Source organism: Amaranthus tricolor, chromosome 17 (assembly GCF_026212465.1).
Source record: "Amaranthus tricolor cultivar Red isolate AtriRed21 chromosome 17, ASM2621246v1, whole genome shotgun sequence".
NCBI classification, from domain to species: domain Eukaryota; kingdom Viridiplantae; phylum Streptophyta; class Magnoliopsida; order Caryophyllales; family Amaranthaceae; genus Amaranthus; species Amaranthus tricolor.
The window spans coordinates 7,784,493-7,800,126 of record NC_080063.1 but is presented as its reverse complement, the minus strand read 5'-3'; the positions used below and the strand labels follow the sequence as shown (position 1 = coordinate 7,800,126).

At 30.6% G+C, this 15,634-nt stretch overlaps 1 protein-coding gene across 1 annotated transcript; it reads left to right on the top strand.

The window, feature by feature from the left end:
• Positions 1-285: 285 nt before the first annotated feature.
• On the top strand, positions 286-12,625 carry LOC130804511 (probable WRKY transcription factor 49). Its single transcript, XM_057668968.1, has 3 exons — positions 286-749; positions 10,986-11,129; positions 12,071-12,625. The coding sequence occupies exons 1-3, from the start codon at positions 520-522 to the stop codon at positions 12,507-12,509; spliced, it is 813 nt and encodes a 270-aa protein (XP_057524951.1). The 5' UTR covers positions 286-519; the 3' UTR covers positions 12,510-12,625.
• Positions 12,626-15,634: the final 3,009 nt, after the last annotated feature.

The window sequence follows — 15,634 nt, the reverse complement described above, 5'->3', positions numbered from 1 at the left end:
GTACGTGGAACAAATGGTGGTTCAAATCATTTGATATGATGAAAGCAAATACATAACACATAATTCAAATATGCAATTATTTGCAGCAAATAAGTGAAAAATATAATTATTTTCGACAATTTTTATAGTACTATTCTTTTAAATAACAATTTTTGTATACTTTATATATATATGTATATAATATACATGCTTCACCAACTTCACTTTCCGTATATTGACTTTTTTCTTCAACACCCTTATTAATATTTCCTTCAAAGTCTCTCCCTCCTTAGTGTTTCTAACAAACTTCGCTCCTTTTCTTTAAATAAAAAAAAACACAAACATTTTGTTTATAATTTCTAATCAAATTAAATCAGACCTTACTAAATTCATACCTTATCCAATCAAATCAATCGAAGAGAAAAATTCATCAATATTATATCATATACATAAAAAATAGTTGATTCTTGAAAGTATTGATCTACTAAAAGTAAGACATAATTAAAAAAAAAAAAGGGTCTTAATTATAAGGAATTAAGCATGAAGGGTTCGACAATATGGTGTAACGATGATAATAATAATGATCTAATACAAGAAGTTCTTAAACACGCAGAAGTATCACCTTCTTCTTTGACATGGTCGTATGATCACGTAATACATCATGATCAGCAGCACCAACAAATGTCGGCGGTATACTCAGGGCCTACGCTTTTAGACATTCAGAAAGCTCTCTCTGTTTCCAGCCCACCACTTTCATTTTCTAACTCCAGGTTTGCCCTTCTTTTTTTTTTTTTTTTTTTTTTTTTTCTTATGTTAGATGTTCATATTCTCATTAAATGTGACATGGGATTTTCACTATATAAATAAATTTGAGTGTTATTAGTTATAGTTAACTTATAGTTATAATTATAGTCATCAATTTATTATTTCACACAAGTTGGAGTTGGAAGAGAAAAACGGCAGACAGATTATACAAATATCTCTTCTGAAAAGACTACGAGGAAGAACGTGAACCAATTATTATAATTTCATAAATAATTTGATTTCTATAGGGTGTGTGTGTATGATGTAGGGGAAAACATGTTTATGTAAAATTATTTTCTAACTTTTTATTGATTGGTTAGACAAAAATTTTAAAAACTAAAGATAAAATATTTTTTATCGCTTTATAAAGAATACTACATTTTGTTTTTCCAAAATTACAACTTGGCTAGTCTTCTATCTCCTACAACACTAAATTTGCTTAGAAATTTTATATCAAAAACAATAAAAATAATATGATTTATCATAATTTAAGATAATTTTCATAGGAAACTAAAATCCAAGGAAAATGGTACACATTCATTTTGTTAAATGATACATTATTTGATAAAATATGTCCAAAAGTAAAATATGTACACATTTTGTTATCCATTCCATTTTAATGTTCAGTTGTTTTTTTTTTTGTTAAAATAATTAATTAATATGTCATTCGTTTGTTCATGCTTTCATTTTCAAAGGAAGAATTTGGTAAATAATTTAGTTTAGGAAATAAATTTAACATTGAGGAATTCCATATGGTAATAATAAAAACTTTAAGAAATTTTATATATTGAACAATATTGGGTGTTCGATAAAATAATTTAAAGGATAATTTTAATTTATTTTAATACATATAGAAGGTTCAAACCGTTAAACCATCTTATCTTAGTTAGTATTTGGTAAGTAGCTGGTTGAAATAACTTATTATTATAAATAAGTTGCTATTAGCAGCAAGTTCAAAATTAGCTAATCAAATCAATAGATAAAATAGTTGATCAAATTAATTAATTCATTTAACTACTAATAATTGTTTGTTTACGTCATTGATTGGAAATTGAATGACTACTACATAACAGACTTCTAAGATGTATTCCTCTAACTACTAAAGATTGATATATGTTAGTGAAGAGTTTGGTAGTTAAATTGATAATCAAACAAAATGCAAGAAAATTGTTGGTTGCTATTTCTTTTGTGTGTAGTAGAAGTGGTTTATACTATTAGGAAAATAGATAAGGTGACAAATTAAATATTTATTTTTATCTATTTTTCTAAAAATATCCAAATGTGCATGTATTTTTTTATTGATATACTAATATACTTCTTTCATTTTGTCATATAGTCACTCATACTTGTTAAATTTAACTTTTCACACAATTTGTCCTGTTTTAATAATTTAATTTTGACTTACACACTACTAAAAATTACAAAAAATAATATAAAAAAAATTATGTAACTAGACATTTTAAATATGCCCGTAATTTATAAAACAAGCTTCAATGATGGATATAAAAACCTTTATAGTACTTCCTCCAATTTAAAATACTTACATCATTTGACTTTTCATACAGTCCAATATATTAATTCAACCCTTGATATTTTTAATTATATATATATAAGAAAAAATTATAACAAATTGATATTAATAATCATTGCAGTGAGATGAATCAAATAAGATCCCACTTCACTATATTTTTAACATATAGATTAAAAACTATCACAAAATAAAGATAATGGATGAATAATGCATTATCTTGTAATGTTGCAAGTAATATAAAATGGAAAAAGTATAATGTAGCGAATGAAGTAGGTGGATATATATATATATATATATATATATATATATATATATATATATATATATATATATATATATATATATATATATATATATATATATATATATATATATATATATATATATATATATATATATTTGCAAATGAACAAAAAGTTCAAAGTATTATGCATCATGCATGAATGGTGAAACGTTAAAGTTGGTAATTTGATGTGTGTAAATAATATAATTAACAAGTATATGTGTTTTAGCAAGACATGCTATTTTTTTTTTATATTTAATATGTAATAACGACTATGTCTAATATTTTTAATCGAAAAAGGGAAAGAATTAATGACCCATGGATAGATTTAAATAACGAGAACTATCTTCTTCATTAGTAATCCAAAGAGGATATGTAGAGCAAACATGTGTCGGATTTAGTTTGGTAATCGATATTAGATAGTATGACTGATGATAAATATTTAGTGTAATTTTGGTGGTAAAATCTCATAATAAGTTTACCTGTCGTGTTTAATCTACTTCAATCATTTAATTCTTTATACAAAATTATAATGAACTTTACATCACCATGAAAATAACATTATACATATTATAAAAATTTATCTTATAAATAATTATCATTATAATCACAATTTAATATTAATAATCAAATGGAGAGTCACTCCTACATCAACCACGTCATACACTCCGTAAAAAAATTTCAAAAGAACGTGATAACAATTCGTAATTAGCAAAAGGATGAGTATTTGTAATTTGGTTGGTTGTGTACAACATGTATATGGATTAGGGACTTGTTTAGTTTTACTGATTATTGATTAAATTGATTTTACTGATTAAAATTGATTTTTTACTGATTAAATTTGTTTTTATTAATTTTATAATTAATTTTATTTGATTTTTACTAATTTTTATCAATTATTTTTTTTAGGTGAATTAAACAGAACCTAAGTTACTAGGATTCAATTTTATATTTTGTACATGATACACCTAGTGTTTTTTTTTTTTTTCATTTGTTTCAATTTATTTTTTAATTAGTCTCTCACATGAAATAAGGACATAAATAGTTGTGAAAATATTTAAAATGCACTTTAAATTCATTCAGCGAACTGTTTTATTTATTATTCTTAATTGCGCCAATTTTCTTTTGTAGATTTTTTTTACAGAGCATCTTTTTCTTTATGAATATTTCTTTTAGTTATTAATGACCAATTCGTCTTATGTGATATAACCCATACATTGTAACATTCAAGATATATACATATTTAATTTCTCAATATTTCTTGTTTTACACATTAAAATTAGATGATATACTAAGAAGAACAATAAACTTTGTTATGTATTTAGAGTGTTTTTCTTTTGTTGTTAAGCGTATTTATTTTATTATGTCACTAAATTTTTTCTGCCATATTTTTTCCTACAAAATTATTTCAATCAATATATCATTGGCAATAATGCATTAATAAATTGAATTAAAGAAAATTATATATTTAATAACAAACACAATTAATTACTCATTGAAGATAATAAAATACTTATTTTCTATAAATAATTTTAGAAAAATTCAACAAAAAAGAGAGATAGGATGGAATACTATTGATATTGTGATGGATGGAACCCAAATTCCAAAAAAGACGATAACTACTCGCCACTTACACGAATAGGTGGTCATCAATAGATTATTAAATCTTTAGTCTTGTCCCCTCCCTCTCCCCCAATAAATAAATAATTTATGTTTATTTTTAAATAAATAAATTGTTTTCAAAAATATAATTTTACTATAATACTTTGTACGTATATAGCTATTATAAATTTCATTGCGCCTCCACGGTCGGTCGAACAAATTGCGGCTCAAATTACAATTTGTAGTGTTATTTTCATGTTTGATTATATTTTTATCAAGTCCGTCTTTGTCGGGTCGTGTTAAATTTGAATCGAGTTCGAGGCAATTTAAAGGGTGTAGAATGTTAAAAATATATGTTGTATTTTAATGTTATAATAAAGACATATTAACTCAATATATTAAATTGGATCACGGACTAAAAATAATGACGTGTAACTAAAAATAATAACATGGAATTGAAAACGAGTAAAAATAATCGAATATGGATTTCAATCGGATTTGACTCTAATTTGTTTTGTTATTTTCGAACCTAATCATTTAAAGTTACAGGGTGAAAATTATCGAATTTTACTAATATTTGGTCGGATTTTGGGTCAATAAATTTGACCGGTCTAAGTGTAGCTAATGTGAACTACAACTAATTTGAATATATTAGAACATATACTATATATTTATTTGTATGATTATAAGAAAATGATAGAAATCTTTTCTTTTAATTTTAAAACTCATTCATTTTTCAAGATTAATTGTTTCAACTTGATCATATTAAAGTGTTATTTTATTTTTCGTTTTCATTTTTTTGTTTTTATTAGTCATTTATTCGATAGGACCACATGGAATTAAAGAAATCGGGAAATATACTTTAAACCAGGTCCCCTATATTTGGAATTGATTCACAATATATATATTTGCTTATTTTAAAAATTTCAAAACCCATTTGAAGATGTAAAAGTTTGAGTAGTTAATAATCCATTTGTTTTATTAATAGATTCTGATAAAAAAATTCTCACAATTTTAATTAAAATGTAACAACATAGAAAATCGAAAGAAGTAAGTGTTAATATACAATTGTAAACTTGAAGCCATGATTAAATATGAAGTACGATTAATGTGGATTTAAAAAGGTTGTTTATTGTTAAAAAATAATTATATGTGATCCTACATTAAAAAAATTAAAATGAGGATCACTCGAGTTGGTATATAGTCAACTCTTTTATTGTGTAGCGTACCTTAAAGTTATTGCAAGGAGTGCAAAGGTAGCTACACCATGCCAAAACTTCATTTGATTGAATAGATTGAATCTTGAGATAATGTAAATGCAATTAATATTTTATTTTAGGGGGAATTGTAAAAAATAAATCAACCTTTGCTTGATCCGCTGAAAATAAATCTAACTATTGTTTATTTTTAAATAAATCCACCTAGTCGGTATAATTGCTGAAAATAAACCCAACTATTATTTATTCATAATTCTTGAGTTACAAAAAGTTTTGTAGATTGATATAAACAATAGGTCAGTTTATTTTTAGCAAATATATCTAATAGGTGAGTTTATTTAAAAATAAATAATAAGTGGGTTTATTTTTATCGGATCAAGCAAAGATTGGTTTATTATAACAATTTTCCCTTTATTTTATCATATAAAAATTTTGGTTAAATAACTTTTGTAATTAAACTCCTTTAAGATTTGGATTCAGATCCAAATAAGTGAGATCCATGGTTCTGGATCTCAGTGTCCAGTAACATTCGTAAGAAGCCATCTGATGTTACTTACAATGAGCTTGTAAAAGTGACAAATTCAATGAAAACCCTTTCCTCTTCACATTTATTTCCCTCAATGTATATCATACAAGATACCATAAAAAGATATACACAATATCTTCTAAATATTTCTATGTCCTAAATTTACCACCCAATATTTCCTAAATATATCCCTAATATCCCCCTCAAGATGGAGCATGAAGATCTCGAATGCTCATCTTGTCAAGAAAAAAATTCAAACAACACCTTCCTTAAAGCTTTTGTAAAAATATCCGCTCGTTAAATCTTTGTGGATACATACGACGGACGAATAACCCCTTCTCGAATTGCATTACAAATAAAATGACAATCTGCTTCAATATGTTTTGTTCTCTCATGGAACACGGGATTATTAGCAATATGAAGAGCCGACTGACTGTCACAAAACATATTCATAGCTTACATATGTCTCACACCCAAATCATCAAGTAATTGCTTCAGTCATTTCAGCTCCCATGTCACAAAACGGGATTATTGACCTGTACTCTGCTTTCGCCGAGCTACGAGAAATTGTATGTTGCTTTTTGGTTTTCCAAGATACAAGAGATAAACCAAGCAACACAAACCAACCTGTCAAAGACCTACGAGTCAAAGGACAACTCGCCTAGTTGGAATCACACCACCCTTCCAATTGCAGTGCACTATATGATCTCAGCAAAATACCTTGTCTAGGACACTTCTTTAAATATCTTACTCTCAATGCAGCCTCCCAATGCTCTTCTTTAGGGGCTTGCATAAATTGTGACAATATATGTACAGAATAAGCTAAATTCGGCCTTGTAACCGCCAAATATACCAAACGACCAATCAAACGCCTGTATTTCTCACCACCCAAGAAATCTTTCCCTCCTGCCAGAGCTAGCTTATGATTCTGCTCCATAAGGAAATCCACGGGTTTTGCGCCTAGTAACCCTGCTTCAACAATGATATCTAATGCATACTTACATTGACAAACATAAAAACCATGTTTGCTACGCGCTACTTCTAGTCCCAAAAATATTTAAGTGTCCCTAAATCCTTCATGTTAAAACATTCACTCAAATATGATTTAAAACTATCCAAAGAAAAAGTACTGTTCCCAGCAATAATCATATCATCCACATAAATCAACACACTCAACTGCAATCCACCTTTTGACAAGGTGAACAAAGAATAATCTGAATATGATTGTTTAAAACCATATTGCTTTAAAGCTATGGACAACTTTTCAAACCAGCATCTCGGAGCCTATTTTAAATCATACAAAGATTTCTTCATCCTGCAAACTTTGTTAGAATTATATTTCTGAAACCCTGGTGGCACCTTCATATATATATACATATATATATATATATATATATATATATATATATATATATATATATATATATATATATATATATATATATATATATATATATATATATATATATATATATATATATCTCCTCCTGTAAATCACCATGTAAGAAAGTATTATGCACATCCATCTCATGTACATTTCAATTTTTAACAGCGCCAACTGCTAAGAAAGTGCGAACAATAGACATTTTTGCCACTGGAGCAAACGTTTCATTGTAATCAATTCCTTCCTCCTGATGATTCCCAAGACACACTAGTCATGCCTTTAAACGAAGTAAATTTCCTTCCTCATCTCTCTTCTCTGTATACACCGATTTGCTTCCAAGGGCTTTTTTCCCTGTTGGAATTTCCTCCAAACTCCATGTTCCTTGATCTTCAAAAGCTTTTATTTCAGATGCAATAGCATCTTTCTACCCTTCATGTTTGCTTCCTTGAAAGATCTCGGAATTTGTGCCTTAGTTTTCGTAGTAATAAAATTTTTGTGTTTTTCGGAAAAATGATCATAAGATAGGGAGTACCTAAGGAAAGTGATGCCACGGATGAACACGGTGAAGAGACTTTATTCTTTCGACTGTTATGTGTGACATAATCTCTTAATTTTGTGGAATGAATTTTTACTTTTTTCACATGACCCAGCTCTTCTACACTAGAATTGACCTCCTCATTGTTACCTACATCCCCCCTCACTCTTGGCAGCAGTGGCTGAACGCCGTGGGGAGAGAAGTATCGTCGGTAGCCCTTGTATCACCTGTAAATACCTCACCGTGACCCAGCGAGCTGGCTGCGTTTGACTGTATGGGCGGCACAGTTGGCTCCGCGGTTTGGTCAGCCACCGCAATCGAGACCTCAACGCCCGTCTCTTCATGCAACCCATCTCTCACTTCCTCAAAACCTGCAGCATTCCATACATCAAATTCATCATTGGTTGGACCATAATTGTTCAAACCCACATTGTTTGACGCATCACGAGTGTCTCCCATACATTCTATAAACGGAAAAACATGCTCATGGAATTTGACATCGCATGACACAAAATATTCCCGTGTTTCCAAGTCATACAATTTCCATCCTTTTGCCTAAAAGGATACCCAAGAAAAACACATTTTGTACTTCTTGACTCAAACTTATTTCCCTTGCTCCACTGATTATGAGCGTAGCACAAACATCCAAACACACGAAGAAACTCATAATCACAAAGTTTACCCAATAACATCTCATACGGAGTTTTATAGTGAAGAACAAAACTAGGAGTCCGATTAATCAAATAGCAAGCAGTCAACACACATTCCCCCCAAAACATAATAGGTAAGTTTCTCTGAAACCGTAGAGCACGAGCAACATTAAGTATGTGTTGATGTTTTCTTTCTACTCTCCCATTTTGTTGAGGAGTTCCAACATAAGAAGATTCAAGAATAATTCCATTTCAACAAAATAATTCCGAAGATGATTGAACTCAGTATCATTATCACTAAGAACAGATTTTATAACTTTACCAAACTGTTGTTTAATTAAAGCAATAAAATTAAGAAAAGTAGATTCAACTTCAGTTTTATTTCGTAGTAAATAAACCCACACACCCCTAGAGTAATCATCAACTATTGTTAAAAAATATCGAGAATCATAAGAAGAAGGAACCTTATAGGATCCTCATAAATCAATATGGACTAACTCAAATAGCTCATCAACTTTATTGCTACTAATCGAAAAACTATTTTTAGATTGTTTTGCCCGAGGGGCATATGTCACAAACAATATTATGTCTCCTAACAAAGTTACTCACAGTAACTTTAGAACTCTGTCCGATGGATGACACATGCGTTGATGCCAAAGATCCACCACACAATCCACTGCTAGCACCCTGGCTTGCGGCACATCACGAAAGAGATAAAGTCCACTACACCGTTCATCCAAGCCAATAACCGTCCTCGTCAAATGGTTCGTATAACACAAAGTTTGTTAGTGAATTGTAGAATACATCTCGATTCATCACTCAATTGAGTCATAAAATTAAATTGCAATTTAAGTGAGGAACAAATAAAACTTTATCAAGCACCAAACCACCCTCCAAAGTGACCAAACCCAATTAATTCACAATCACTGCTTGACCATTCAGTAAGCCCACTGGACAATTCCGCATTGTCTGGATATTCCTCATACGTGAAATATCATTTGTTACATGATTAGACGCATCGGTATCCACAATCCACACTACACTTGCATTACCTTCTAGTCGTTGTTTTGGTTTAGTGAGCAGATCAATAATTTGTACTTGATCCGAAGTTACCCCTACAAGCCCTTGTGTTGGATTTCCTTGGACCAAAGAACCATCATTAGCATTACTATTAACCCCACCATGCACAACATTTGCCCAATGTGTGAAGGAAGTAGTAGTATTTCCACGTCCCCCACTTGAACTACGACCACCGTTGCCACCACAAGAGATTTAGAGCCACCTCGACCACGGCCCCGTTCTCCCTTTCGATTTTCATCCCACCAATCAGGATAACCTTTCAACAGATAACAATCATCCTTGGTATGACCAAGCCTATTGCAGCGAGTACAAAAAGGTTGTTCGCCATCTCCTAAATCCGATTTGCCATATGCATCCACCTTAAAAGTCATCACATTTTCCTTCGATCGTCCCTCTTTGGCACGAAGTTGTTCAATGTTGATCACCGTTTGATAGGCCGTATCCACCAAAGGAAGTGGAGATTGTGCCAATAAATGTGCTCGAATGGCCTCGTATGGATCATCAAGACCAATTAGAAAATAATGTAAGTAATCCTCCTTACGAATAGCAGCCACCTGCTTTGCAAAATTACACTTACATGTTCCACAAGGGCACTGGGGAACACGGCAATATTGTACTAATTCACCCCAAATCTTGGACAATCTACTAAAATATTCTGTATCCGACTCGGATGATACTTGTTTGCACGTCCCTAAGAATTCTCTTAAATGGCACACCCGAGTCCCACTAACAACACAATACCTCTGCTTGAGATGTATCCACAAATCACGCACCACATCATAGTCCTCAATTGTAGAGCGCAATCCATCATCAAGAGTATTAGTTATCCATGATACTAACATTGAATTCACAGCAACCCAATGTTTGTGCTTCGAAGATCCCATTGAAGGCTTTGTAATCGTGCTCGACAAACCCGAATTTCCACTTTGCAATCGAGGCTCTACGTACTGCTTTCGCCCATTCATCATAATTTGACAGGAGTAATCACGATTCCGGAGTGATCACTCGAGCCAAGGTGATAATCAAGATCCATGGTTGGCTGTGATGAAGAGCTCTCATCTTCCTTGGCCATGATAGAAGACGGCTATGAAAAAAAATGAATTTTGCCCTAACCTAAGCTCTTAGATACCATGACAAATTCAATGAAAACCCTTTCCTCTTATCATTCATTTCCCTCAATATATATCATACAAAATACCATAAAAAGATATACACAATATCTTCTAAATATTTTTATGTTCTAAATTTACCACCCAATATTTCCTAAATATATCCCTAACAAAAAGTCATATGGACCTAAAATCTTCCTCATGCTACTTACTGTTCTTATTTGCTACTTAGAATGAGCTTCAGATTATAACACGTAAGAACTAAGAACTAAATTTTCTGTGCAGGATTTCAGTGTTGGAGAAAGAATTATCTAAAACAGAAAATAAATATACCTTAAAAACCAAAACTTGTGGCACTGCAATGGCAGATGATGGCTACAAATGGAGAAAGTACGGGCAAAAATTTATAAAAAACAGCCCAAATCCAAGGTATGTACTTATCCCTTTATATAATCAACTACTTCCTCCGTTCTTATTTGGTTTTAACATTACCTTGTGGCACAAGTATTAAGAAATGTCATTGTCGAGTGGATAATGTCTATAATACCCCCAATAATAATACGTAAAAAATTAATAATATATAAAGTGAGAATAAAATAAGGTTAAAATAAAAAATTACTTAATTACTTTTAACCAAAAAGATAAAGTTGCAAGTATTATGAAATATGTCCAAAAAAGAAAATATTACAAATAAATTGAAACTTGACAAAATATATATATAATTATGAGTTCCAATAAAGGACCAAGTATAAGCACTAAATATTTTCCATGATAAAAACTAATTTGGTAAAATAACAAAATACAATCTTTCGCTAGCTTACATGTTAATTTGCTAAAAATGAGTAAACGAAACATTATAGAGGTTTGGAGCAAAAATGTAGAGCATATTCTATCATTGATAGTGCACGCTATAATATATTACTAGGGATTTAATTATTAGGTTTTTAATTAAGTTGATTTATTGACTTGGTACTAAAATTCAACGTTATAGAAGGTTAAGGGTAATGACAAATCTAAAAAAAGTGATATAAAATCCTTTTTGGACTTTGAATTAAATGCGAATTGTATAAGTTTAAGAGAAATATAATCGAGATATTTGAGTACTATTAACCTAAAATCAAACCTTTCAAAAGAAAATACGTGCATCAATGTATTATGTATATACATGGATTTGATCTTGAGTCTTGAGGGTGGAAGGCAAAGTATATTACCAATTCTTACAAGATGAATTGATAGCATTGAATAGTATTGAATCCGCCCCTGGTAAGGGATTTGAATCTCATCCACTCTTCATTATAAGTGAAATATATAGTGTCAAATGTGCAACAGAGCTCTTATATAAAAGGACTAATGAATTGATTATCAAACAGAAGCTACTACAAGTGCACAAATCCAAGATGTGGGGCCAAGAAGCAAGTAGAGAAGTCTACAGATGATCCAGACACACTGATCATTACTTATGAGGGCCTACACCTACATTTTGCTTACCCTTACTTGTCTAACACCCAAATTGATGTACCAAATCCACCACCTCCCCCATTAAAGAAAGTTAAGAAAACATTGCCACAAGATGATCATGAGACAATACAAAAAGGAATCAATGGAGAAGCAAATAATCCCAAACATAACATTAGAGTTGAAACTGAAACACAAAGTGATGATAGTGAACAACAAACAAGGACTCAAGGTTTGCTTGAAGATATGGTGCCTTTAGCAGTAAGAAACCCATACCCATGTAATGAATCAATTTTTGATATTTCTAACTCTTTTTATCCTTCTTCATGCCCTCCTTGTTTCCCTTTACTTTGAAGCTTTTTAGGTTGTCCTTACTTTTACTATTCAATTTAGAATATTAACATAAAGTGGGCTCTATCTTTGGCTCTATATATGTATAGAACTATTAGACTGTTATTTTATTTTTACTTTTATATGTAACACAATTTAATATTATTAGAGTTTTTAATCAAATGACTTGAGTCATGATGTAGACAGTTGCAAACCTAGATTTCTTCTTATATCTTATATTAGTATAATATTAGAAATTTTGAAATACTTTGGTGTATCGCAAATGTTTATTGGCCGTTAGTTATTGGATTTTTTAGTTTGCTTGTTCTCAACTGAAAGTGTTGACTTTTAAGCTAGATAGATAAGTCAATTGTTTAAGAAGATGTTTGGTAAAATTATATATTAGTTGCTGACTGTTTATCAGAGAAAAGTGAGTAATAAGCCAAAAGCCAATGAAAATAGCCAACTAAGTCAACCTTTAATTTTGTCTTAGAACATAGCTTTTCAACTGGCTAAAAACTTATTTACCAAAATATGTTTTCTTCCTATTTGACCAATCAAGCTAAAAGTCAACCAAAAAGCCATTTGAAGTGTTTGACATGACTTTGGCGGTGGCTGTTGGCTATTTCTATTGCCTTATTTGACCAGCTTGAGATCGTGTTAGCTTTTTTATCGGCCATTAAGGTTTTTTTTTCATACGTAGGGTTGCACCTTGCAACCTTGAGCCTGCCGAAGTGATGTTTATTGTTCCCTTGTTACATCTCGTGAACATATACGAACCACCAAGACTTTATTATTGCCTATTGTTAACAAAAACTTAGCTTTAACATTTTAATATTATTTTCAAATTACTTGGATACACTAAATATATTCGAAAACCCTTCTCCTTTTAAAGTATCAGAGGATCAAAACATGAAATAACACACAATATACAAACCAAGTTCCATCTAGTCTTTCAATGCAAAAGTCATAGAGGGTTGAATTTAAATCTACTAAATGACACTTTACAAATGATAGTAAACTAATTATCTCGCAAACATATTGAGTCAATTTTAAGTAACTAGAAATTCAAATCTAGTCTCAATTATTAAAGTAAGTATTACTTTTCCTAGGTAAGATTTTAACTTTGATTCCCACCAAGCTCTTTCATTTTAAGCCAAATTTATAAACGCTAAAGCTACGACCCTATGCCTAATGATGGCCATGGTTTGAGTTAGGTTGATTTCAATTTTGGCTCCACAAAAGTAAAACCTAATTCGGACTGCTGGGTTTCACTTTTGGTTTCAGGCGGTTCCAAATAGTTCCTTGGCAATTCAAGAGATGATTTTTGGTGGTTCAACTTGCTTGTTAGGCGCGTTAGACCACAATCTTAATTTCTAAATTTAAATATAAAAAATCATAATATTAAAATAATGTGAACATATCTTTATTGACTTTTTTTGAAATTCATTGCATGCCAATTCATCCTTTCTATATTTATATTTTTTGGACATTAATTCAAAAGTGATAAGTCATTTTTGAATAAACCAATTATGGTCTATCCAATACAATGTTACACATATATAACGTTCATTATGTGGAGGAGCAGACTAAATATCAGATGTTTAGCTATAGCCTATAATTGAAAAATTTAAACATTTCTACTAATACTTAACGTTTATGTTCATATTATTTAATTGTGTGGCATTTAAGAGTAATGCTAGACACTGCTCAATATTGAGATTGCCAAACTTTTATATTGAAATATTCATAAGTCTCGCTTTCACCATAGTTAAATGTCATCCCAACACTAATTATACATTTAGTTCATCAATCATTTCATTATGATTATAATTAAAAGACATACCCTCTTCGGGGATTTGCATCGTCGACCCACTTAGTTGTATTTTCGGCTTCTACATGCAATCTCACTAACACTTGGTGCATGAGTCACTCCTATTATTACTTTTTCTTTTTCTTTGCCAAATATTTGTTGAAAAATCTCATACCACGACCTAACACATATCAGCAAGTCTTGTATGAGTCTGTCTCACCACGAGACGGGCCCATACAAGTAGCTCAAATCATTTATATTTAATTTAAATTTAATTGAGTTAAACTTACACATCAGATAACTAATTAAAAACCGTTTTTTAATTAATTTTTGAGAAAATAAAAATATAACTAGCACATGTTAAACTGTTTCATTGTGAAACGATCTTAATAAAGCATTTGTCAACACATATACACAACATATAAACTTATGAGTGTTTGGCACATGAGATTTCAAGGAGAGAATTAGACTTTGGCAAAAAAAAAAAAAAAAAAAAAAAAAAACCAAGTCTTTGTTTGTTTCACAGGAATGGGATAGAGAATGAGATTAAAAGATGAGCAAATCCTCCAAGAAAAATGTCTAGATGGGAGGTTGGTATTTGAGTTGAGACTTTTATTCTTATATCTTTCCTTAAGTCCTATCATAACAAACAAAAGATAAGACTTTTTTTATCTTAAAGTCTCATCTTAAAAGCTTCATATTAATGTCTCACAAGTCGGGCTAGCAAAAGTTGACCCGACCTGAACTTAACCCGACATAAGTGGGTTTGGGTTGAGACTTTTGACCCAATTAATTAAATGGGTCGACCCGACCTGGTCTGTTTATTAAATGGGCTAGGTTCCTGTCAAAATTTTAAACCTGAAAAAAAACCTGTATAACCCATTTAATTAAATGTGTTAATTTCGAGTTAAATCAATAAGTATAAGCTAAACTTAGTTCATTTAATATTTTCTTATTTTTCACAGTAAATACAAAATAAACAACAAAAGAACATAAAGTTAAAATTAAAGCCAAAAAATTAGATTTAATCAACATTAAAAACCTTAAAACGAAAAGAAAAAAATTATAAACGGGTTAAATGGGTCGAAATCAGGTCAACCTGATCTGTTGCAGGTCGGGTCAAGGTTGTGATTTTCGACCCAATTAACTAAATGGGTTGGGTTTGAGTCAAGGGTTTTCTGACCTGTTTATATATGACCCGAACCCAAACCCGACCCAACCTAATCTGTTTGACAGGCCTACTCACAAGTCCTATTCCCTTATACCAAACACTCTTACGGCCAGTTTGGTTAGTGGTATTAAATGATGGTAATGGGAATAATTTATAGTGTAAAAT

What these genes read in the sequence shown, in the direction of transcription:
- LOC130804511 (XM_057668968.1), top strand. Translation starts at nt 520, where the DNA reads ATGAAGGGTTCGACAATATGGTGTAACGATGATAATAATAATGATCTA. An exon ending in CTTTCATTTTCTAACTCCAG is followed by an intron (nt 750 to 10,985) that starts GTTTGCCCTTCT and finishes TTTTCTGTGCAG; the next exon opens with GATTTCAGTGTTGGAGAAAG. An exon ending in AAAAACAGCCCAAATCCAAG is followed by an intron (nt 11,130 to 12,070) that starts GTATGTACTTAT and finishes ATTATCAAACAG; the next exon opens with AAGCTACTACAAGTGCACAA.